This window comes from Mustela putorius, unplaced genomic scaffold (assembly GCF_011764305.1).
Source record: "Mustela putorius furo isolate JIRA1106 unplaced genomic scaffold, ASM1176430v1.1 tig00003834_pilon_pilon_pilon, whole genome shotgun sequence".
Lineage (NCBI taxonomy): Eukaryota > Metazoa > Chordata > Mammalia > Carnivora > Mustelidae > Mustela > Mustela putorius.
In genome coordinates, this window is record NW_025421987.1 from 99,783,516 (window position 1) to 99,810,407 (window position 26,892).

Genomic DNA, 26,892 nt, shown 5'->3' on the forward strand with positions numbered 1-26,892 from the left:
TGAACGTACTGCAATCACCTGTTATTCCATAAAGAATCAAAATCATTTATACAGGAAAGGGTTAAATTAGGATCATAATCAGAATGGGAAAAGCAGCTGTGTTAGGACTGATTTCATAGGCTCTGCGGAGCTCTGGGACACGCATACATAAAGCAGAGGCTGATTTGAATTTCACTTCCATTTGAGTTTTCAGTTTAGAGGCTGATATAGTATCTTTATACACTGGTTTGGCAGATCCAGTGGGTGAATGTCATCTATTAAAAGTCAGGCAGACAAGATAATTTCCTGCTCATCAGAGAGGGTTCAAACTACATGATTGTTAAATATTTCTTTGGCTTTTCTATAGTGCTGATACTAAAATTATAATAAACTGCCTTTCAATTAAAAAGTCAAGGTAATTTAGCAGAACAAACACAATGCTGATGCAGGGTTTTTTTCAGAGAAGTTAATAAAATTTCATGGGCCCACAATTCAAACTGTGAAAAATAAAGTCTTGTGTAGTACAAAATGCAGTTACAATGGATATATTTCAAGAACATGAATTGGGTCATAACCCTGAAAGTACTACTTATCCCATTCTTGCTCCCAATGATGAACTAAATTAGTAAACTTTAGGGAAATAAACTAAGTTTAAAATACATTTTTATTAACCCAAACACTTGAACCTTAGATGTTACAAAACAAATGACAAAATTTCAAATTAAGAACTATTTCATTCAGGGGCACCTGGGTGGCTCAGTCGGTGAAGTCTCCGCCTTTGGCTTACTCAGGCCACGATCTCTGGGTCCTAGCATCAAGCCCTGCGATGGTCTCCTTGCTCCCTAGGGAGTCTGCTTCTCCCTCTGCCCCTCTCCCCACTCATGTTCAAACTCTCTCTCTTTCAAATAAATAAATAAATAAATAAATAAGATCTTAAAAAAAAAAAACCTATTTCATTCAGCATTTAATGAGATTCTCAATATATCATTAATAACAAAACAACTTCAAACCTTGGATGTATATAATTTTTAAAACACTTAAAAAACTGCTTTCACATATATTTTCATATTTGATCATCCTACTGACTCTTTGAAGCAGGTAAGGCATTTTATAGATGAAGTGACCAAAGTTCTGAAAGTCAAAATGACTTATTTAAAAACAATGTAAATTAGCGTTGCTAAAAACAATATATTTGGGGCACCTGGGTGGCTCAGTGGGTTAAGCTTGCCTTCGGCTCAGGTCATGATCTCAGGGTCATGGGATCGAGCCCCACATTGGGCTCTCTGCTCAGCAGGGAGCCTGCTTCCTCCTCTCTCTCTCTGCCTGCCTCTCTGCCTACTTGTGATCTCTCTCTGTCAAATAAATAAATAAAATCTTAAAAATAAAAATAAAAACAATATATTTAAAGTTTACAGAATCTAGTGGGTTTTCAGCCACTGTGTCAGATTGAAAAAAAAAAAAAAACAACAAGACTTGATATTTCTTTTATTCATTGGTATTGACACAAAAGGCACACTTCCCAAATCTGTCTTGAGCACAAAAGCTGGAAGTCATTGCACATTAAGAAAGATGACAAAATAAAAAAATAGAGCACAAAAAGTTACAAACAAGATGATGAACTTTAGTCACGATAAATGTAAAGTGGGTTCAAAAATTAGTGTTTAGGTACGTGATAGGGAAAACATAAGCTTTTCTTCAAAATCATTTATCAGGCACCTACTATACATAAGCTGCTATGCTGGAACCATAAATAGGACATATTACTCCTCATCAGTTTATCTCTGTGGATAAACTTTATATGCTCTTGCATACCTAAAAGCTCTTGCTCATCTAAAAGAATATGATCCACATCTATGGTTTAGCAGCCATCTACCTGCACAGTGCTAAGAAGATAATTAGACTTCATTCTTTTTTTTTTTTTTTAAATCTATGTCTAGTCAAGAGCAATAATAGCCTCCAGTATCAGGTACTGAGTACAGCAGGAAAAGTATGCTAAATTCTAACAGAAACAGGTTTTCAGGAAATCCCCAACAAGCTATAGTAGGTTTGAAGAGGCTGACTTGGGGCACCTGGATGGCTCAGTTGGTTAAGCATCTCCCTTTAGCTCAGGTCATGATCCCGGGATCTTGGAATCAAGTCCTACATCTGGCTCCTTGCTCAGCGGTGAGCCTGCTTCTCCCTCTCCCTCTCCTGCTGCCATTCCCTGTGCTTGTGTGCATGCTTTCTCTCACTCTACCCCCGTGACCAATAAAGAAATAAAATCTTTAAAAAAAAAAAATAGAAGAGGCTGACTGTGCTGGCCAGTGCTGGGAATCCATGTCTGATGAGGACAGCTTGTGAGAACCGACGGATGCTGAGATTAAGGCAAAGGACAGATATGACAGGACTAATATTTTGAGGATGTCAGTGGAAGAGGGAGGGAGCTGACTTGCCCTGTAAGCTGTGTTGCTCCAAATCCATTATCTCAATAGGAGGAAGAATTTCCCAGGACCCAGAACCGACAAACAATGGGACAGGGAATAGCTTCCTCTCTGAGGCAGTATTCCAGTTGCAGTCAGATGGACATACATCTGGATTGTAATGGAAGAGATTCATTTACTGAAGAGATAAGTATCAGATGATAACTAAGGTTCATTCAAAGATCAATAACAAATACATTTAGGTAGAGACTTTAACTAGGATATTTTAAGATTTTATTTTTATTTATTTGCCAGAGAGAGAGAGAGCACAAGTAGGTAGAGCAGCAGGCAGAGGAAGAGGCAGAGGGGGGAAGCAGGCTCCCCACTGAGCAGAGAGCCAGATGTGGGACTTGATCTCAGGACCCTGAGACCATGATCGGAGTCGAACGCAGTCATTTAACCAAGTGAGCCACCCAGGTGCCCTTAACTAGGATATTAAAAACAAAAATTTTAAAGGTGTCTCTAGGTAGTCTCTAGGTTTCTTTCTGTATGTTAAGACTTACAGAGAATTTATTTACAGTTTTATTAAGACGTATGACACGTAAGAAATAAGGATTATAAAATAGTACAATAAATGTTTACCATGAAAAGTTTAAAGGATTAGAATCGAGTTGGTTTATAATATTAATATACTTTATTGGATAAATTTTATTATTATGCATGCTGGCTGAATTTTATTTTATGATAAAGTGAGGAAAGATAACTAGGAATTATTAGATTAGACCTTTATTAAAAAATATTTCTACAATCTGAGTTAAACTTGATATTGCAAATGAAAATGCTCCTTCAGGAAATAAAGACACATGTAAAAAGAGAAACTGTAAACATTCACAGTGTTTGTTAACAGCAGTTTTTTCCATCGGTTCTGGGTGTGCCAAATATATGGGATACAATTCTATACTTCTGAGCTGTGCTTCTCCTCTCAGCCTCACATTTTCTCCTTAAAAATATTTGCTGTGGCCTTCATGATCTGCTGCTGATTAAAATATGCTACTGCATATTTCATGTACTCATAAAATATGAGCTCCAAAAGAGGATAGGGTGTATTTTGCTGCAATAATCATTAATGGTGCTGATTTTCTTTCTGTATGTTATTATTTTGCAGATATCCTTTGTTTAGCTGCTTTGTTGGCTCAGTTTAGTCCTATAAAGGCTGACAGTTAGGTTCAGAGTCTCTTCCGGCTAGAAGGCCAAGTGGTTGTATCTCACAGAAATTTGAAATGTTGGGCCCAGAGTTGAGATGGGTTGTGCTATCAGATATCACAGATATAGGTTTATCAGTGACTTTTAAGTTCCCAAAAAATTACTCATGGTTCTGTATAAGGCAATACATGGTTATATCATAGAACACTGACTGATCACCTGGTCAAACCCTCCATCTTCCAGAACCAGGGTCTGCTTAGAGACTTGTTCCTCTTCTTGAAAATCTCTGTGGATAAACTTGATATGCTCTTGCCCAATAGGCCCTATCAACATTTCAGGATTCTTACATTTAAGATTTTTCACAAATCCATTCCCTTCTTTTAATCCACATTCTATTTTTAACTTCTTGATCTGACAGTCACGAATGTAAATAACAGTCATGTCCATTCATAAAGGTGGAAAGAATAATGAAGTCATTTAGCTTTCTTTCCTTAAATCCCTTTTTTCCTTAAAAGTGTGCACATCTTTGGGGTGGCTAGGTGGCTCAGTCAGTTAAGCATCTGACTCGATCTCAGCTCAGGTCTTGATCTCAGGGTTGTGAGTTCAAGCCCCACGCTGGGCTCCATGCTGGGCATGGAGTCCACTTAAAAAAAAAAAAAAGTGTGCATATCTTTAATCATGCCTATCATCTCCTTCTGGATTTTCTCATTCCTATTAAGAGGATCACCCTCTAGCTTATACATGTCACATGCCTCTCAATACAACCGAATATGTTTTCTTCCCTCAAATGCCTCTTGACATCAGCTTGTAGTCACCTATCACTCTCATGGGGCTCAAGTCTAGCTTATCTGCCCCCCCCTTACTCCCCACTCACTATCTGTTTCTGACCTTGCTGCTGTGGTCTTCCAGTAACTTGAGTTAGATGAAGAACCTCCCAAGGCAACTTCCGCTAAAACCCAAATTATATTGTTTCAGCAAACTCAACACCAAAGTGCTAACATTTTTCAAAATGTCATTTTCAAAGCGTTTTTATCTGTTCAGTGAAAAATGACTGTGTGAGTTGTGGCTAACAGGACTAGATACCTACTTTTCAGATAAGGTGAAAAATGTCTTTTCATAATTTTGTATATAGAATAAGCTTCAAGATTTTGAAACTCACATTATCTAGTCATGAATTAATTTATCTGCCATATTGAAGACACCTGAATTAATAAAGACATAATGCAATTTTAAATGCTGAGTTTCCTCAAAGAAATAAAAGCATACTACTGATATCCTCCAAGGGGATGTATATAGGCAAGTACGTGTATCAAAACAGTCCACCTCTAGATAGAATGGAATGATCCTGTTTTTTTTTTCCATAGAGATGGCAACAATAATATCAAGATCAGCAGATCACAAAAAATACTGCAACAGATGGTTTTAATAGTACCAGCACTTATAACACATGGTTAACAAAATTAACTAGCTTTTACTTTATTATGTCAACAATTATAATTAATGCATATATTTTCACATTCTTCATGTAGATTCTTCCGCTATTTAAAAGTAACAACAGGAATACTAAATTTACTAGAAATGGGAAAAAGACTAGATATTTTCTTCCTTAAAAAAAGAAGAATGACTCTGGTAAAAAAGAAATACGAATCTGCCGTTACTGGCTTTAAATATCAGTCTAAAGGTCTAGATTTGTCTATAATTAGATTTTGTTGTAAATTCCCTTTCATGAAACCTCTTTTACTTAAAAGGAATTAGGTCAGATTTTTATAAAGGCAGTAAGAGTATCTGTGACAGATTTATTCAAATTCTCCATTGGTTCCATTAAAATGTGCCGTTTTGCCTGCATACAGCTAGTGCTGAGTAACAGAGTGACCACGGTTGCTATTACTGGCAATAAGTCCTATCTACTGAGATTCAAAATGGAGATAATATACACTTCGTTCATTCATTATTCACAGATTGTGCTAAGTAGTAGGGTGAGAGCTGGGGTCAGAACTGATAAGGCACAAGTCCATGCTCCAGATTTTCAGATTGGCAGGGGAAATAAGATGCACTCGAGTAAGAGTTAGGTGGTAAGTATCAGGAAAGAGAAAAAAAATACCCACCATGATCATTCAGGAAAGAAATGTGAAAATCTAGTTTTTAAAGCAGTATAAGTTAAAAAAGTATCTACCAGGAGTTTCTTTTTTTTTCTTTCTTTCAGGAGTTTCTAAGTGACATTCAAAAACTGACCTGCAATTGGAAAGAACAGTAGAATTATAAATTCAGTGGTAGTGAAGATGGCTACATCAGATTCAACCTTTCTGTTCTGACCTTAATTTAATTTAGAATCCTGCTTTCCTTTCTGTCCAACATAATTATTTTCAAGGACAGACTGGAAAAACATAGTCCTGACCAGGGTCACCTATATCAATTTTCCTTTAAGATTTAAAAAGATGTATACTCAAACATAGTGATCCGAAGGGGCATGTGCACCCGAATGTTTATAGCAGCAATGTCCACAATAGCCAAACTATGGAAAGAACCTAGATGTCCATCAACAGATGAATGGATAAAGAAGATGTGGTATATACACACACACACACACACACACACACACACACACACACACACACAATGGAATATTATGCAGCCATCAAAAGAAATGAAATCTTGCCATTTGCGATGACATGGATGGAACTAGAGGGTATTATGCTTAGCGAAGTAAGTCAATTGGAGAAAGACAACTATCATATGATCTCTCTGATATGAGGAAGTAGAGATGCAACGTGTGGGGTTTGAGGGGTAGGAAAAGAATAAATGGAACAAGATGGGATCGGGAGAGAGACAAACCAGAAGAGACTCTGAATCTCACTAAACAAACTGAGGGTTGCCAGGGGGAGGAGGGGAGGGAAAGGGGGGTGGGGTTATGGACATTGGGGAGGGTATGTGCTATGGTGAGTGCTGTGAAGTGTGTAAACCTGGCAATTCACAGACATGTACCCCTGGGGCTAATAATACATTATATGTTTATTAAAAAATTTAAAAAATTATTAAAAAAATAAATAAAAAAGATGTATACTTTTCAACACATTTTTTTCTGATTATACAAGTAAAACATAAAAGAAACAAGTAAAAGTAACACACTCATTATTACAGATCTAGATAAAAAAGGAGGTAAAAAATAAATTTTCTTGATGCCCCCAACCAGAGGATAAAACTGTTACTTTTCTCATAGCAAATAGAAAACACATAAAATTTCATGAACGTAATGTCATGAACATAATTTCATGAACGTAATTCAAGGGCAAATATATGTTCATTATGTACTCACAACTTTATTCTTGTAGAATCTAACAGATATGTACTTGACATACAGTATAGAATCTAACAGATATGTACTTGACATACAGTAACACACACACACACACACACACACACATACACACACATCCGAGTGTAACGCACTCAAAGGGTTGCAAACTAAAACTATTCCAACAGAATGTTGTTCAACTGCTAAATTATGAAATCATACCCGAATAAAAATAAAATAAAACAAAAAATTCTGGCTCAGAATACTTGCCAAAATTGTTCCAAAACCGTAATGTAGGAATGTTAGAATATAAAAAGTACACATTATCCAAAAGCTATTACTCTGGACGACTGGGCTTTACAGGCAAAGCAATAAAAATTAAAGAGAGGGATTCCTGGCAGGATGGTACAGGGTAGAAATTTCCAAACCTGCCTTTATAGCACACTTAGTGCCTCAGTATGTCCAAGGCCAAGAGAAATAAGTAACCATTCTGTTAATTACATAGTTGGGGCCAAACCATTTAATAAATGTGTATGTCCCAACAATTTAGTGGCCATTTAAAAAATAATACCCATATATTGAAAGAAATATATTTTTATTGCATTCTCAAATAACCACAATCACTTACTAATGAGATATGGGCAATCTGATGGGCACTGCATGACTTCTCAAATCTTGGAATCAAACCTGAGAATCAGACTGACACCCACCCTTATATCCTGTTCCTGATTTTTGTGCAGTATTTACTTTTTATCACAGCCACTGCAGGAAACCAAACTTTTCAAAGATATGATGTTATCAAAAAGAATGCAGCAGGGATCTAATGAGGAGACTGGACACTCTCTCGAACTAGAGGTTCACAAAGGGTCTGACAGATAGGGAATATCCCTGTGTTTCCTTCAGAAATTTAAAATAAGCCATGATGCCCTTGTGAATTTGCTGTGGTATTCCAGGGCAGATGGATATCTAAAATAAAGGTTATCTTTGAAAAATTTGATACATAAATTGATATATAAACTGATATATAAATTGCTGGTCATTTTATTACAGAGCACATATATGCAAATTGGGATACTATGACAGATCATTTTATAGACCAAGAGAGCTCTGTTATTGCTTTTCCCTTTCCTTTCCTTTAACAAAAGGAATTCTGCTAAAGATGCTGATTTTTTAATCCATCTGCAAGTAATAGCCACCTATGGGATTATGTGTTTAATTATGGCTTTATTTGTTATAAGGGTAGACTGGAGGACTGTAGGATTATTTGTTGTAACAAGCACTTGCATGGATAAGAGTACACGAGAGTCTGAAAGTAGCTCTACAGGGACCAACTGCCCAGTGGCATGTATGTTTTATGGGGACTCCATAGGAGGAAGGTCCCTTTAGTCTATGTATGAGTAAGACCGCAGATGGAATTAAGGTTGCTAGTCACTTGACCTTAAAATGTGGAGATTATCTGGGATTATCTGGGTGCACTCAAGGTAATCACATGGATCCTTAAAAGTGGAAGGCAGGGCAGAAGATGAGAGCTCAGAGGAAGATGTGACTTGGAGGAAAGGTGCTGGTATGTTGTATGAGAAGAACTTGACCCACGGCTGACTTTACAGATGGAGGAATGGTGCCACGAACTCAGGAATGTCGGCAGCCTCTGGAATTTAGAAAAGGCAAGGACGTGGATTCTTCCCTGGAGGTTGACTCTTGCCTAGTGAGACCCAGGTTGGACTTCTAACCGACAAATGTAAGACAATAAATTTGTGTCATTTTAGGCCACTATATTTGTGGTAACTTGTTGCAGCAGCCATAGAAAGCTAATGCAGACTCCCAAAATGATACTATTAATAACAGTACAATAGCAGCTATAAATATTTCAGGTCAATCAGATGAGCTAAGTAAGCTGCCTATAATATACTTCTAATAGGTATTTGCCAGTAAGTTTTGTTTTATATTAATGATATAAGAAGACTGAATAACCTATAGGTGTTGGTGGAAGAAATTTTACTGGTATATACTTCAAACATCAAAGCTTTATGCCTTTACTCATTTTCCTTATTTCTTAACAATGATGTAATGGCTATAAAGAAGATAAAAATCTCTGTATTATGCTCTGATATGAATTTTAAAAGAATATAGGCTTTTCTATGCTATATATAAGTTTAAAGATTATACTTCTTTTCCATAGGTAAAATACCAATGAAAGTATTTTTCATTATTTCTTGAACTCTTTTTATTTTTAAGATTTTATTTATTTATTTGACAGAGAGAGATCACAAGTAGGCAGAGAGGCAGGCAGAGAGAGGAGGAAGCAGGCTCTCTGCTGAGCAGAAAGCCTGACGTGGGGATCGATCCCAGGACCCTGAGACCATGACCTGAGCCGAAGGCAGAGGCTTAAGCCACTGAGTCACCTAGGTGGTCCTTGAACTCTTTTTAGTTAGGAAGATAGTTTGATGCCTGGACTTGGGAAATATTTTTTTACATTTATTAGTTTTATAATTTTTATAGTTTTATAACTATAATTACTTATTCTATTTCTATAGAATAGAAAACAAGAAAAATTCCTACTGAAAATATCTATTCAAAGTTCAAAATAGTCTCTGTTTACCTGTGGTTAAAGGCAGGTGAGTAATGCTGTTCAAACAGGTCAGGGTGAACCACGTGGATGAGAGGGTAGCCCCAGAAAACAGGAGGAGAAGAATTAGTTTCAGCATACCCCTGATAAAATCTGCAAACCTGAAAAGAAACAACATTCTATTATAAGCCTACCCAGATTTTGAAGATACTATTTAAATTAATGACACACTTTCATTAAACAATGCTTTCTTGAAAAAAATTTCCATGAGTTCTTTTTAAAGCAAGTAACAAAACTTTTTTTAACTAGTACCTTTTATTTTGTATGTATGTGATAAATGTTACTTTGTGGCAGGTATTTTTTTCCTCTTACAAAACACACAAAATGTGATCTCTGCTCAAGATCTGTAACTGACAGGATGGATTCTGTGTTTTCATTATTTATTTATTTATTTATTTATTTATTTAAAGATTTATTTATTTATTTATTTGCCAAAGAGAGAGATCACAAGTAGGCAGAGAGGCAGGCAGAGAGGGGCGGGAAGCAGGCTCCCTGCTGAGCAGAGAGCCTGATGCAGGCTCAATCCTAGGACTCTGAGATCATGACCTGAGTTGAAGGCAGAGGCTTAACCCACTAAGCCACCCAGGTACCCCTGGATTCTGTGTTTTTAAATGCTACTTTTACTTTCCTCAAATATTTTTCTATACTTCCCAAAATTCTATAACGAGCACCTACTATTCTAGTTTTAGAAAACAGTCTAACCTGTTGACACAAACTGGCAAAGATGGCTCTCCCCAAATTCAAACTCAGAGAATACAAATGCTTACACCTAGAGCCCCTTGGGCTCCTATATAATCTGGTCTCTGCCTCCATTCTCCCTCCGCCTAACTATTCTCCAGTTGGACAGCCCTGTTTCTGTTTCTTGTACAAGCGAGGGTTGTTTCCCACAGCAAGATGTAGCTTTTGCCTTTGTCCTGTTTGCCTGGAATGCTGTTTCCTCCCATTCCTGATGTGACTCACTCCAGCTTACTCCACAGGTCGTTCAGGTCTCAGTAAGTTCAATAAGACTCTCCATGCTCATGGAAGAAGTCCTCACCATTCATCCCATCTCCATACCCTGTTTCTTCACAGCATTTATCTCTATTGGCATTTCTCTTGTTTTGGCATGTGTATATTTTTTGTCTTCTGATGAGACTGTAAGCTTTTGAAAGCAAGAATGTAGCTCTGGAGTAACAAATACTATCCTATAAAGGTTGTAACTTATGTTTCATAGCATTTTAAGTTTTCAAAATTCCTGCTTTTCTCTGAATTAACATGAAATAAAAAGGCAAACGGTAGAGATGCTTATTATTTAGTTAAGACCCACAACTTTTCTATTTGCCGACCACTTTTCCTCACCTATAGTTGTTGGCTGTACAGGCACAATTCTCTGGCTGTGCCAACATACAACTTACTCTGTCCTTGAGAATTGTTTCTATTGTAGAAAAAGCGATTCTATCCCAAATATAACACCTACCATGTTTCCTCTACTTTGAAGCTTTAAAATTGATCTTAATTTTTATTGTAATTACATTAGTGTCCCTCTTAGAATTTTCAATACTATCTTTTGTGTTTCATGCTTATTTGATGTGACAAGGTTAATCATGTTTGTAAGCCTTATCTAGGCTAAAATAGCTTCCTATGACAGCTGATGCCATCTTTTGGTGGAAAAAATTGATGCATCTTTGCCCAATGACTTAGGTTTGTTCTCGACTATGAAAGTTCACTAGCAGAAAATTCTTAAGTACTCTGAAAAAGGTTCTACAGCGTGGTAGAAATTTCCCTAAAGAAAATCCAAAAACTGTTATAATTTCACGCCCACCAAACACTTTTTTGATTTATGTTTTGGTATGCTGCAAGAATGTACTTGTCTCACAGGCAGATGGCGAGGTATGAGAGAATAAAATAGTTTTCTGGTACAATCAGAACTGAAAAAAGTTGAGCAGTGAGGACATTGACAGGGCCAGATCACACAAGAATAAGCTAAGCACTGTGATCTTATCTATTTTTGTAAACCTAGTCCTTTCTTTTTTTTTGTTTTGTTTTAACTTTAAAATTTTTTATTTTTTATAAACATATATTTTTATCCCCAGGGGTATAGGTCCGTGAATCGCCAGGTCCACACACCCCACAGCACACCCCCCACAATGTCCATAACCCCACTCCCCTTCTCCCAACCTAGTCCTTTCAAATGGGTTAATACCATTTGAACAGTGTAACTATTAGGACATTTGCTAGTGGCCTTTAGTACCATAATTACAAAAAAAATCACCTAAGCACTAATGTCTTTAAGGAGATTCTGTTCTAGGGATCCCCCAAATGGTGTTATGAACATAACTTTAAAATTGATTCTAGGCCTAGCAAATAGCTACAATTGATTTCAGATCCCAAAGTAAGGGTAGTATTTTTTAAAGAACTTCCATTTCAACAAATTAAAAACAGAAATGTCCTCACTCTCAGTTTCTCCTCTAGCTCTATTTCTATATAGATAAAATAAAGGGTTTACAGAAAAAATATAAAGTGAAAGGTACACGTGAGATGTCATTTTTGATACATCTTAGTTCCCTCTTTGACCTATGTGGTGCTCAGAATAGGATTTGGTTAATGATGACTCACTATAATTGGCTTGGAGATTTAATTAGAAAAATTAGATAAGATTCTGTCAAATGTGACAGGTCAATGTATTTCAGTATCCATGTAGTGATTTCCCACAAATGCTCCCTGCCTATTCCTCTTCTTTAGCTTTTAGATTTTATTCTTATATTTCCCTAACTTGTAAAAACCTTAGAGTGATTTAGAAATTACAGTGTCAATTTATTCTTTCATTATCCCAGAAACACTATGTAAACTGTAAGGTCTAGCTATAATATTATCCTGTGTCAATTATGTTTAAGTATTTAGAAATTGAGGTGATTTACATATCTTATTTGATCTCCCCCAATATGTAATTAGATTCTTCTCTTTCTGGTAAAGTTGATTGCCTAATTTTGTTTTTGATGAAACAAGGTAAATGATTTGGGAAGTGAATGAGTATTATCTCCTTGGAAACACCAAGAATAGTTTTACAGGCAGTCATCTGGATAAGTGATATTTCCATTCTTTTTTTTTTTTTTTAGAAAGAAATGAGACTTTTTCCTTCTTCTGACTCATTCTAAAAATGTGTTGTCATAATGGGTTAAGATCAAAGGGAGTTTGGTGAAACCGGAAGTCTTTATGTGCATTTTTCAGCAAAAGGGAATAAACAGGGATGTACCTGCCAAAAAAGACTGAAAATAAATTTCTGCTAATCAGATCCTCCCTTTTCATGGAAAGTTCTAGAGATGCTCTTACAAATAGTTCATTTCAATTCTTCTCTATTCTCAATTAAGTAATCAATTTGTCGTTATTATTGTAATGCTTTTCTCTGGGTTCCACTTGTAGATCCTGTTCTCCAATAATAGGGGAGTGAGGCAGCTTACACTGGAAATACATCTCCATCCTCCAAAAACATTTTAGGACAGATTACTCCTGAGAAAGGTTTCTTGTAGCAGGAAAATTCTTACTGCATATGAATTTTCTTATAGTCTGAACAAGTGCCCTTCTCGGACCTTTGCCTGTTTTATTTTTCCCTGAATCTTAACATTTATCAAAAGCAGTCATTTTTCTGGTTTTTGGTTTTGGTTCAGCCCACTCACAGGGTTAACGTAAAATATTCTCACCTTGCCATAGCTATTCCAACAACACAGCCTCCAACTATGGACCAAAATCCAATCCAGCCAGCATCTACCTGTGGAGAAAGTGGCAGACACATTTAATATAAGACTATAAGGCTGCAATTAAGAAAGCATGAAAAAAAGATCTTCTCTAATCAATACATAATTCAATATATATGTATGCATTTCTATATACATGCATAATTCAATATTTTATCAATAACTAAATGGCAACAAATCTTGGAAATACTATTTAAGAAAATGAATAAAATAAAAGGATTCATGTGTGACTAATCCAATTTATTTAAGTAAGTATATTCTTGATTAACTTTTATCGGAATATTTAAATCAACAAAATAATCAGTTTCACAAATAAATGTTTTCAAGTATGTACTACTTTGTACTAGAACCCTTAAGAAAACAGGAAAAGGACAGAAGACAGTCACTGACCCAAGAGTTTTAAATATAACCAACATACAGGAAACTACTGGGAAATAATCAGGTGCTCAAACATCTGGCAACAATTAAAGATGTATCAAGAGTCACAGAAGAGAGAACTCACAGAAGAGAAAGCAAGTGAGAGCCTGAGAAATGGGGGTTAAGCACCTAGGGAGACTACTGAAAGACAATCTGAGGTGATTTCAAATATATAGCTCATTGCACTCGTGAGAAAACATTTCCAACCCTGCCATTTAGCAGCTTTATGACCCTGGACAAATTATGTCTTCTTACCCATAGAATGGACTAAATGAGATAATTTGTGTACAGGACTTAAATCAGTGGTCAGTGTACAGGAAGTGCTCAGTAAAGGCTGTTACTACCACCTGATGATGATTCTCCATCTATCTAATAATGTCTTTAAGTCTTTCCTCCGCTCATGGCCAAACTTTCTCGAGCAATCTACAAATACTGCCTAGATTCACCCATCACTCACGTATTTTTAACTCCTCCTATGACTTGGCTTCTGTCCCAATTCATACTCTTAAGTCTCAGTTTCCTCATTATTACAATGAGGATAACAATGGTTTTTTTTTTTTTTTTGAGACTTAAATAAGCTAACATGTTCAATACATGTTACTGGTTACCATTGGAATTCCACGTATCCCTAAGAGTATCAGTGCATTTTGTCTCCTCTTTCCCTTCCCATGGCCACCATGCTTGCTTATTACCTTATTTCTTACTTCTAGATTCCTGTAATAGCTTCTTAAATGGTCTCCACAATCTATTCTGCCCACTATTGCCAGAATAATTATCCCAATCATTCCACTTTCCTGCTCAGAAATAGTTACTGGCTTTCATTGTGGTTACAGGGCCAAGTCCAAACTTGACCTGTCAATTGAGAGCTGCCCAAACTAAATTCTACCATTTATTATTTTCCTAGTCATATTTCTCATTACACCTCTTCACCAAAATGTTCCCTAGGTAGAACCTAGGCACTCAGGTGGACTGTATGTCTTAGCGGTCATTCAAACACATGGGACTATGCGCACAAGTTCTCAATGGAAGTGGGCAGAATGAAAGTGTGCCACCACCAAGCAAGAGCCTGGAAGATGGCTGTAAGCTCCTCCGGGCTTCCTTTCCCTTTCCAACCACTAGAATCGGGATGTAGTCACCAGCCTAAACCATGCATACAATGACAGGGTCATAGGCGACAGGATTGTTGCAGAGTGGAAGCAGCCTGGGTCTCTAAATCAGTGGGAGGAAAAGAGCTATCCGAACTGTGGACAAATGTCCTAGATTGTTATGCAAACCGTCCTAGATTATGATGTAAATGAGAACTAAATTCCTTAAGCCTCAGAATTCTGGGATTCTACTTCTCATAGCAGCTTAGCCTACTCTAAGTAATACAATTACTTAACAGTGTTTGGTGCCAGAACAAAGATAAGTACTCTCTGGAGAAAGAGAACAGCCTGAAGCTTAATTTAGCTCCACATTTTTTTTTTCATCATTGGCATTTGGGGCCAGAGAATTCTCTGTTCTGCAGAACTGCCCCCTCTCCCTGCAGAGCATTTAGTATCCATTGTCTAAGGCCCACTTAATGCTATTAGGCCCTCCCAAACATTTCCATCTATCCCCTGGGTGAGTGGGGCCCTGTGTCAGGCGAAGAACCACTGTGCAGCCAACTGTAGTAATCCTGGTCCTTTTAGGCCAGTGGTGCTTTTCTGCTTCCTTTGTTCATGACATTTGCTTTAATTAATAATATTCTACCCACTAATTTATTAAAATTTTTCTTTAATTCTTAAAAAGATGTATTTTAGAGAGAGTGAGTGCAGAGGTGGGGGGCAAGGGAAAGGGAGAGACAGAATCTTAAGCAGACTCCCTACTGAGTGCAGAGCCTTTCTCAGGGCTCGATCCCATGACTCCAGGAACATGACCCTCAGCTGAAACTGAGAGTTGGTCTCTTAACTGATTCATCCAAGTGCTTCATTCTTCCTCATTTAATTTTAAATTTCACTTTATTTAATACCTGGTGTGACTCTTCATGTCTCTCTGAGTGTTTATACAGAGAAAGACACTTGAAAGGGTGTCTCGAGATTTATAATGAGAAGCATAAAATCTGCAAAATCAGAATTTTTAAATGGGTGCTACAATAGGGAACATAGCCAAGGGTACTATAATAGTGTGGTATGGTGACAGACGGGAGCTACGCTTGTGGTGAGCAGAGCATCATGTACAGACTTGTTGAATCACTATGTTGTACACCTGAAGCTAATGTAACATTGTGTGTCAACTATACTTCCCAAAAAATGGATAAATAATAAAATTTTTAAACAGAGGGCTGAATAAATATATAATAAATGAAAAAAATAAATAAATGAGTGCTACACTCTTCTTTCTTGGAACTGAGCATGCTTGGAATACCTGCCTCGGAAGGAAAAAAAAAAAAATTGACTTTAGGGCCTATTGTAGGATGGGTGGCCTTGTAAAAAAAAAACCCAACCTTTATTTTTATTTTTTTAAGATTTATTTATTTATTTACTTGACAGAGAGAGTGCATGAGAGCACAAGCAGTGGGAGCAGCAGAGAGAGAGGGTGAAGCAGGCTCCCCGCTCTGCAGGGAGCCTGACGTGGATGTGGGATCATGACCTGAGGCAAAGGCAGACACTTAACCGACTGGGCCACCCAGGTGCCCCAAAACCTCAGCCTTTAGATGGTGACTTTGAAGGGCTATTACCTAAGATACCACACACTCAAAATAGAATAGTATTTTGTGGGACTGAAATGCAGTTACCTCAATTCCTAAAACTGGATTCCTGGATTCCTGTAAGAAAAAACCTAGTTCTTTCTCAGGTTAAATAACATCATCTTGATGCTTAAGTGAGCTCTACAATTTTTTATATACGATGTCTGGCACTCAGTCAAAAATAAAGGCATACCTCATAAAGCGATAAGAAAACATAAATGGATACCACAAATATAAAGAGACCCACAGGGGATCCAGATCAAGAAATTATGAGACTTTAAGCAACTATTTTTAATAATTCAAAAAAGTTAAAGATTGAGTACTTCTATAGAAATTTGTAAACTATGAAAAAGATTCAAATAAAAATGTTATAACTTCAGAATACAAGTGAAATTAACAACTTAGAATGAGTTTAACAAAAATATTAGAGCTGAAAACTGAAACAGTGAGTTGAAAGAAAGGCTAGATGAAACAGCGAGTCTGAACCAGAGAAAGGCAAAAGGACAGAAAATTCAGAAAAGGGATTAAGAGACATAGGGCATATATAAAGTGAAAGTATAACATACAGAGTCTCCAAAGGAAATTAGAGAAAATAGAACCTAAGAAAGTTAATTTTTATTTTATTTCATCAACTAATTGAAATTTCTTTTTTTAAAAAAGATTTTATTTATTTATTTGAGAGAGAGAGAGAGAGAGAGCACAAGCAGGGGGAGGGGCAGAGGGAGAAGCAGATTCCCCACTGAGCAGGGACCACAACATGGGGCTCGATTCTAGGACCCTGGGATCATGACCTGAGCTGAAGGCAGATGCTTAACTGATTGAGCCAGCCAGGTGCCCCACAACTAATTTAAATTTCAAATTAAATAGACACAAGTTGGCCAGTAGCCATTTTACTAGACAATGTAGTTGTAGAAGTTAACATAGGGGAATTTATTAATAAATGTAGTATATGGCTCACAAAGAAATTAATTACAAAGAAGTTAATTCTTGAACTGATTTTGGAGATTCAAAAATTTCTAGCCAAAATCTCAATAAAGGGGTATATTTATTCTATAAAATACCGGTTTACTATAACACTAAAATACTTGAGACATATGGGTAGATAAAAGTGATAAAAGATAGGCAAATAGACTGGAGGGAAAAAAGTTGTTTAAAAACACATCTGTGGGGCGCCTGGGTGGCTCAGTGGGTTAAAGCCTCTGCCTTCCGCTCAGGTCACGATCCCTCGAGCCCTGCATCAGGCTCTCTGCTTGGCAGGGAGCCTGCTTCGCTTCCTCTCTTTCTCTGCCTGCCTCTCTGCCTACTTGTAACCTCTGTCTATCAAATAAATAAATAAAATATTAAAAATAAACGCATCTGTGCATATAAGGGCACTTCAATATGACAAAGATGACACTAGAGAGCAAAGAGAAAAGCACGATCTTTTAAAACTGATACCAGGTTAATGGATACCTATATGGGGAAAAAAAGAAACTGAACTCCTACCTTATAACAAGCACAAAATTCAATTCTAGGTTTAAATGTGAAAGGAATAATGATAAACCCATCCAATGGTGCGTTCTATGATGACAGAAATGTTCTGATCTGCACTGTCCAATATGGTATGTATGGTATATTTATTATATATATATTAATAAACTTCAAGCAAGCAAAGATTTCTCTTTCCTGCATTTCTGTGCTATATTCAACATGTACCTCTGAGTTGGTTTCTATTCAGTACTTGCTCTTTATAAATTCGGGTCACATTTTCCTGTTTGTCTAATTTTTTTTTTTTTCTTTTAACAGTAGGGTACATGCTGTGGATGACATAATATAAAGATTCTGGATCCTTTTATCTTTCTCTAAAATGGTTCATTTTGGCATTTTGTATTAGTCTGCAGTTCAATTAATAACTGATCACCTTGAACTTGTACAGGCTTAATTTTGTGTTTTATTAAGGTATGTAAGTAGAAACCACAGTGTTTGCCGAGCTCCCCTCACTTGGTAGGACTCAATCTCCAAATTGTCTCCTCAGCCGATTTTTTTCAGGGCTTGCGTACTGTGGGTCTAAGTAGAACAGGCCTTATTTTATCTAGAGTATGGTTCTTGATTCTAAATTCTGGCCTAGATTCTTGTGTCTCAGAAGAAGCCCAAATATATTAACAAGGTATTAATGAGGACTTACCATTCCAGCGGAGCAAGAATCTAAGAGCCCAGCACTGCTTGCCCTCTACTCTATTCGCTCTGCTTTACACCTCCTGGCCATCTTTCCGTTAAGCCTCTGGGAGCTCTACCCTTTATATGTGCAGTCCATCTCTCAGCCAAGGCTTGCTGAGGACCCCACATAGTCATAGCCTTCTGGGGAGGCCCCTTCTGCACAGCTCTCTTCTTTATAATCAGTAAGAAAAAGGCAGCCCAAGAGTGGGCAAGAGACTTGAACAAGTGTGTCACAAGAAAGGATATTCAAATGTTCAACACTTAAAAAGATACCACTACAATGGCATTTAACTGCAGAGCCATTAGCATTTCTAACTTTAAAAAAGACTAACACTGCCAAGGGTTGGTGAAGATGTGGAGCAATGAGAAACTTCACGTAGGACTATAAACTGATACAGCCACTTTGGGGAAGTTTGGCATCATCTATTAAACTGGGCATATACCATCACCAGTAATTCTATTCCTAGCTAGATATCCAAACAGAAATATATATAGAGGTGCCTCAAGAGCGTATGAGAATATTCCTACACCTTGTTTGTGACAGTCAAAAATCATACACAATCCAAATGTTCATCATAAGCAGAATGAGCAGATCATTTCTCATTCATACAGTGGGACGGCATGCCCGTGTGCTGGACTTCTTCCATTTGCCCCTTCGAAGCCCTCTGTGCCCTTCTACCATGCTACCTAGAAATGAGGAGAAGGAATATATGGCCTGAAGCATATAGGTGAAATGATTTTAAAGAAATGAGATTACTTTTAAAGAACTGAGATTCTGAGACTAGAGAGATAGTGAGAAATTAAAAAGACAAAGTAGCCATATATATGACAATGGGATCGTGAATCTTTATAAACTGTGAAGCAAGATTAGGATGCAGTCAACAAATGAAGTTTTCCTCCTCTATTCTTCTGTTTATTAACATCATTAACAACAGCCAATAAATGTAGATAAAGTTCATGGCTGTTAACAAAATCCAGGAAGAAAATCAGTATTATTTTTAACTATCTCCTAAGGATTTTGCTTTTGCAAAAATGGTATCAGATAATGTTTTACCCAGGTCTTGAAGTTTAAACCAAGACATACAGACAATATTTATAATTTAAATGAACTAAAAATACCTACAACATATAAAGAAATAAAATGTTTACCTGGCTGACATGCACTGGTGTTAAAATTAAGTCCAGAACTCCAGACCAACCAGCAAATACACCAAGTGGTATGGCATACGCTAAAGCAATCATCAAAAATCTCATGTTGCTGTAAGAGAAGTAAAAGAAAATATTATTACAGATTCAAAATCTTGATTTTAAATTCTTAACTCATGAAAAATGTAAGTCCTTTGGAAACTAGAATACCAGAATCACAAATAGAAAATATTTGTCAATTTCTTAATAAATTTAAAGTTCTTTAAATTTTTTTTACAAAAATCCTTTTCATTTATATTGTTTAAAGTTGTCAGTATTTATTATATAAATGAATTACCAACATTATTTCATAGAGTAAATAGGTAGGTATAGTTAAAAAAAGCTTTTACTTGAAAGGATAAATTATTCTCCTTTGAATAAGGTGGAGGGGAAAAAAAATCAAAGCTTAAAAGAAATACATAATTTGCTAGTTTTATTATTTTCAGAGAGCAGTTTTAATTTTTATTTTATTGCTATTAAAGTCTGAATTAGTCAATGATTTTTAATAGGCAATACACTGCAAATGGCTCAAAACCAAAAAGTATAAAAATATGGGGAAAACATGTCCCTCTTACCCCATTCCTCTCTTCCCACAATTACCAGCATTAGCACTTTCTTGGGTAACTCCCAGAAACAGAAATATACAAGCTTATATATATACACAAATGTGTATATTATATATTATATAAATTTATATATTATATTCTTTTTTTTAAAGATTTTATTTATTTACCTGACAGACAGAGATCACAAGTAGGCAGAGAGGTAGGTAGAGGGAGAGGAGGAAGCAGGCTCCCACTGAGCAGAGAGCCCAATGTGGGGCTCGATCCCAGGACCCTAACGTCATGACCTAAGCCGAAGGCAGAGGCCCCAACCCACTGAGCCACCCAGGCGCCCCTATATATTATATTCTTATATAAGAGTTTATATATTATCATAAATTTGTACTTACATATAATTTATTATATATAAAATTTTGTATACTCTTTATATAAATTCGTATATATATTATAGATACGTACATATTAATATATATATTCTCAACTGTGTGTGTGTGTATATATATTCTTTCCCCAATCTTTCTATATAAATGGTAGCATATTGCAACCATTTGCTGAATTTTACTTTTTTAAAAAATTTTTGTTTTTTCAGTGTTCCAAGATTCATTGTTTCTGCACCACACCCACTGCTCCATGCAATACATGCCCTCCTTAATAGCCACCACCAGGCTCACCCAACCCCCACCCGCACCCCTCCAAAACCCTCAGTTTAACTTAATAAGTCTTAGAACTCTTCCATAGTCAATAAAGAGTTTCCTTCTCTTTCAGAGCTGCGTAGTCCTCTACTATGTTGCTAAATCACAATTTATTTAACCAGCACTCACTGAGAGATCTGTATTTTATTACACATATAATATATAAAGATATTACACACACACACATATAATTTTATTCCTTTGCTCTTAACAGTCATTTCACATGTGCACTAGTACATATGGGCAACTGCCACATCAGAAGAATATGCGTATTTGTAACTTCAATAGATAATGCCAACTGCCCTCTACAGAGACTGTACTTTTCTACATAACTATCAAAATGGTTAAAACAAAAACCAAGTGATAACACTAAAGTCTGGTAAAGATGCACAGAAACTAGATGACTTGTGTATTGCTTACAGTAATGAAAAATGATATAGCTGTTCTGGAAAATAGGCTGGCGGGCTTTAAAAAAAAAACCAAAAAACTAAATATGCAACCACCACATAATCCAGCAATTGCACTCCTGGGCATTTGTCCCAGAGAAATGAAAACCTATGTCCCCACAAAAAACCGCATATGAATGTTTATTTGTAATTGCCAAAACATCCCTAGAATCAACACAGATGTCCTTCAACAGGTGAACAGTTAAACTGTACATCCACACCATAGTATTAGGCAAGAAAAAGGAGTAACACAAAACAACCTAGTTGACTCTCCAGAGAAACAGGCTTTTTAAAAAGTTTTTACTTAAATTCCAGTTAGTTAACAGTGTAATATTAGTTTCCGATGTAGAATTTAGTGATTCATCACTTACACACAACACTCAGCGCTCATCACTAAAAGTGCCCTCCTTAACCCATCACCCATTTTACCCATTCCCTGCATGCTTCCCTTCCAGCAACCCTCAGTTTGTTCTCTGCAGTTAAGAGTCAGTTTTCTGGTTTGCCTCTCTCTCTCTCTCTCTCTCTCTCGTTTTAAAAGCCAATTCCCAAATTTATGTACTATATTATTCCATTTATATAACATTCTTTTTCCTTTGTTCAAGATTTTATCTATTTATTCATAAGAGACAGAGAGAGAGAGGCAGAGGGAGACACAGGCTCCCCACTGAGCAACAAGCCTGATGTGGGACTTGATCCCAGGACTCCGGGACCATAACCTGAGCCCAAGGCAGATGTTTAACCATCTGAGCCACCCAGGCGCCCATATATAACGTTCTTGAAGCAACATATAGTAATGGAGAACAAATCCGTGTTTGCCTGTAGAGCGGAAGGGATGTAGACGTGGCTACAAAAGGACAAAAAACGGGATCCTTGTGATGATGGAAATGTTCTTTATTGTGACTACCGATGTTAATTTTCTAACTGTGATACTGTACAACAGTTTTTAAAGTTGTTATCACTGGAGGAAACAGCAAAAAGAGCCCATATCATCTGTATTATTTCCTACAACTGCATGTGAATCTACAATTATTCAGGCATCCTTTGAAGGGCCAGAGAAAATTACATTGATAGGCTCGGGCGGGGAGCATGGCAGGTCCAAAGAACTCCCCTAGAGAGGCTTCCCCTAGGGGCAATTCTGAAGACAAATAATGGAAGAAATGAAGGAAAGTTAGGCATTGGTGAAAAGGGTGTTTTATAGAGAGGAAAGATCTTATACTCTATGGTTTTAACAGAGAATAGTGATCTTGACTCTAGAGTAATTAGAAGCAAACACAGGGCATTTACTGTGGTCAGAGTGATAATTTTATGTTGTTTTTCCTTGTCAGAACAATTTTTTACAGAACTCGTTCTTCAGTGACTTCTCATTTTCCACAGACTAGTCCAAATTACTAGCCTGGCATAGTATGACCTAATCTACCTTTCCTGATTGCTATCTAAACTCTGGTGCTGTGCAGGGAAGAACTTAAATAGCATTAAATAAAAAAAAAAAAAACTATCATTTTGAACAATCACATGTATGTGCCACTGGTCACCATCCAATTTAACAAACATTTTTATTTGCCTATTATGTGGAAGGCAATATTCTACATGCTACAGAGATGTGATTTTTAAAACCTTTTTTTTTTTTTAAGATTTTTATTTATTTATTTGACAGACAGAGATCACAACCAGGCAGAGAGGCAGGCAGAGAGAGAGAGGAAGGGAAGCAGGCTCCCTGCCGAGCAGAGAGCCCGACGCAGGGCTCGATCCCAGCACCCTGAGATCATGACCTGAGCCAAAAGCAGAGGCTTTAACCCACCGAGCCACCCAGGTGCCCCAGATTTTTAAAAACTTTTTGCTGTATTCCAAAGTAGTATATTTTTACATTGTGATCTCCCCACATATACATAAATACATACATTCTGAAACAAAAACTATGTACCCTTACTACATGTGATACAATATTTCCATTCTAGATTATTTCATTCTACCCTTTTTTTATTTTTTAAGATGGTCTACCTACTAAATTAGGTGGCTGTGAACCAAAGTTTCAAAAATAGTGTTACCTAGCTATGCTAACTTGGTAGGCACCAGCCACATGTGGCTTTTGAACATTTGAAATGTGGCTAGTACAATGGAGAAACTGAATTTTTCATTTTATTTCATTGTAATTAATTTAAACCAAATTTTAAAACAGAAGCGGTGAAAAGTACTTCCCTATTAACCACAACTTTATTTTTTTGTAGGACTACATTTCACTTTAACTGCTGTATCAGGTAAGATTTTATTGTAATGTGCCGGCTGTAGCATGTGTTGTTTCACTGATCTTGATGTCAATGAACTGACTCAGTTCTCATTACTTTTTTTCTACACAGATATAACTTTGTAATTTGCTTATTTGAATATTTATGAAGAAAAAATTAGGGAGTAGAAGAAAATACATTGCAAATTTTACAATGAATGGCAACTGCATTTGTTGCAGCAGAGCAAAATGAACGCTGTGTAAAAAAATTTTTTTAGACAATTAAGTGGACAATATTAAGGGATATGTTCAACAAATACATAGTAAATTTTATAGGAGGTTTCTTCTTATCAGTCAAAAAAGGAATAAAAGAACTAGTTAGCCAAAATCAGAATTAAATGTCCAATAAACATTAAAAATTTTTTTTTTCCCACAGATCTGAGTTATCACTTTGGCCAGCAATGAAGTGGTTTGGATTCCTCTACAAAAAGAAAACAATTTTTTTATTAAAAAAATTTTTTTTTAGTTTTTATTTATTAATTTGAGAGAGAGTGTAAGCATGAGCAGGGTGGGGGCAGAAGGAGAGGGAGAAGCAGACTCCCCACTGAGCAAAGAGCCCAAAGCAAGGTGGGGCTCGATCCCAGGAGCCTGGGATCATGACCCGAACCAAAGGCAGATGCTTAACTGACTGAGCCACCCAGACGCCCTTGTTATTGGTGATTTTTAAAAATAGATATCTGATAGGGGTGCCTGAGTGGCTCAATCAGTTAAGCATCTGACTCTTGATTTTGGCTCAGGTCATGATCTCATGGGTCTTGAGATCTAGCCCCACAGTGGGCTCCACATTCTGCCTGGAGTTGGCTTGGGAATTCTTTCTCTCCCTCTCCCTCCACCCCACCCCCACCATGCACGCGTGTGTGCTTTCTCTCTCTCTCAAATAAATAAATATTAAAAATAGATTTCTGATAGGAAACCCCTCTAAAATATTTAATCAGTATTTTATCAGTTATTTGTAACCTGATTAATGGGTTGCTGAAAAATTATCACTCTAAATTATCTTAAATAAATGTGAAATTATCTTGAAGGTAGTAGTCAAAACCACTCAGCAATTCAAAGTATAGTTACCTTAATAATCTACAAAAGCTCCGCCGATAACTCAGCCGCTGGCTAGCTGCAGCAACACTGGGAGGAAGTGGAGGCCGGGGTGGGAAATAAGCTAGTGTTGCAGAAAATAGTAAGCAGACAACTCCAAATTCTGGGGACAGGGGAGGGGAAAAAAAAAAAAAGAATAAAATGTTAACCAGACAACATAAAAGTTCAATGTTTCAAGTATTTATTTATCTAACAAATTGTTACCCAAGATGTAGGCACAAAAAGATAAGCAAAATATAGTACCTAGCAAAATTAGTTGTCTTGTGAAAAAAAAATAGATATTTAAAGATATAAATTTCAGCAGGTCACAGGCAAGAAGTTATACTACGCTACATTACGTAGACGAGAAGTTCGAGGAAGAAACAAATGTTATTTCTCTGGAAAAAAAACCATGAGAAACCAACAAAATTGTAGTATCAGATTTTGAAATGGATCTAAGATGATTGTCTAGTAAGTATGGTACTCAGAAAGAAAGTATGATACAGAAACTATAGTAACAGGATAGGAGAAGGTTTATTTAATCAATGACTGGATATTCCAAAACATATTTCCAAAGATAATCCATCAAAAAAATGGGATATTCCAAAACACAGTGCAGGACAGACTCAATTTACAGGCTATATGGGGAATTTGAACACAACAGGAAAGCATCCAAAAACAAGAAACCAAGAAGCAGAAAGCAAAATTTAATGAATAAAAAGACTAACTATTGTAAAATACTAAACAATTACAAGTAAAATGAACATCCACAACCTTAATTTGGTACCATTAATAAGAAAAAGATCCTAGGAATCCTGATCATTCCCTCCAGAGTTCTGACACTTCTCAGTCCCAGCTTCTGTTGTATCTAATTTAATAGAAAAGTGTGACTCCCAAAAGAAAAGTTAGGAAACTTGGAGTGAAGACTGCCTATGCCATTAATTAACTTTTAATTTGAATGAATCTTTTATTCTTTGCTGTCAACAAAGGGATTAGACTGAGTGATTTCTTGAGTCTGCTCAGTTGGATAATATTAATTATAATTCTAGGTCTATATTCTTAACAAAAGGTATAATATTCCTATAAGACACTTAACCATAGATAATGTCTTTGTTCTTTGTCAGTCTGAGGAGCAATAAGAAGTTAATGAACTGTTTTAATTTACAGATCTTCTAATTAACAACAATGAATGAGCACCTTCCATATACTTAACAGCCATTTGTATCTCTTCTTCTGGGATTGCCTTGTCTGTACTCTCTCTACTGGCACTTTTGTAAACAGCTTCAGAGAGATAATTTGCACAACCCAGTACTCACACACTTAAAGTGCACAATTCAGTGATTTTAGTATATTCACAGAATTGTGCAACCATCACCACAATAAATTTTAGGACTTTCTCATCCTCTCCAAAAAACCCTCTGTACCTATTACCCACCCCCCCCCATCCCAAATTCTCCCAACCCCAAGCAACCATGCCTTCGTCTTTCAGTCTCCCTGGACTGGAGTATAATGGACATCTCACATAAATGAAATCACACGTGGTCTTTTTGACCTGCATCTTTCATTTAACATGTTTTCAAGGTTCAACCATGTTGGAGCATGTATCAATACTTTTATTCTTTTCTGTTGCCAAATGATATTCCATGTAATGGATAAAGCACATTTTTTATCCACTTAAATTGATAGATATTTGGATTATTTCTACTTTTTGGCTATTATGAATGATGCTACTATGGACATTTGCATAGAAATTTTTGCATGGATGTGTTTTTACTGCATTTGGGTATATACCTAGAAATGCAGTTGCTAGGTCATATGATAATATATGTTTTAACACTTTGAAGAACCAAAGTGGTTATGCCATTTTATTTTCCTACCAGCAATATATGAAGATTCCAAGTTCTCCACTTGTTCACCAACATTTATTTCCCATTTTTTAAAAAAGATTTTTACTTTTTAAAAATTTATGTACTTGAAAGAGAGAGAGAGGAGAGAGAGAGAGAGAGAGCATGAGTAGGGGGAGGGGAAGAGGAAGACAGAAAGGAAGAGAGAATCTCCAGCAGACTCTGCTCCCGTGCAGAACCCAGTGTAGGGCTCAATCGTA

At 36.5% G+C, this 26,892-nt stretch overlaps 1 protein-coding gene across 2 annotated transcripts in view; it reads right to left on the reverse strand.

Moving 5' to 3' along the window:
• Window positions 1-26,892, reverse strand: part of SLC49A4 (solute carrier family 49 member 4) — a 68,550-nt gene that overhangs the window by 11,184 nt on the left and 30,474 nt on the right. The window contains exons 4-8 of one of the 2 annotated variants that reach the window (XM_013052674.2): window positions 24,783-24,912; window positions 19,700-19,808; window positions 13,177-13,244; window positions 9,473-9,600; window positions 5,775-5,813 (exon numbers count right to left, since the gene is read on the reverse strand). In XM_013052674.2, the coding sequence (XP_012908128.2) occupies window positions 5,791-5,813; window positions 9,473-9,600; window positions 13,177-13,244; window positions 19,700-19,808; window positions 24,783-24,912 (458 nt within the window). In that variant the 3' untranslated portion in view covers window positions 5,775-5,790. Of the gene's footprint in view, window positions 1-5,774; window positions 5,814-9,472; window positions 9,601-13,176; window positions 13,245-19,699; window positions 19,809-24,782; window positions 24,913-26,892 lie in introns of those variants that run through there. The other variant, XM_004745451.3, reaches the window with a different exon arrangement.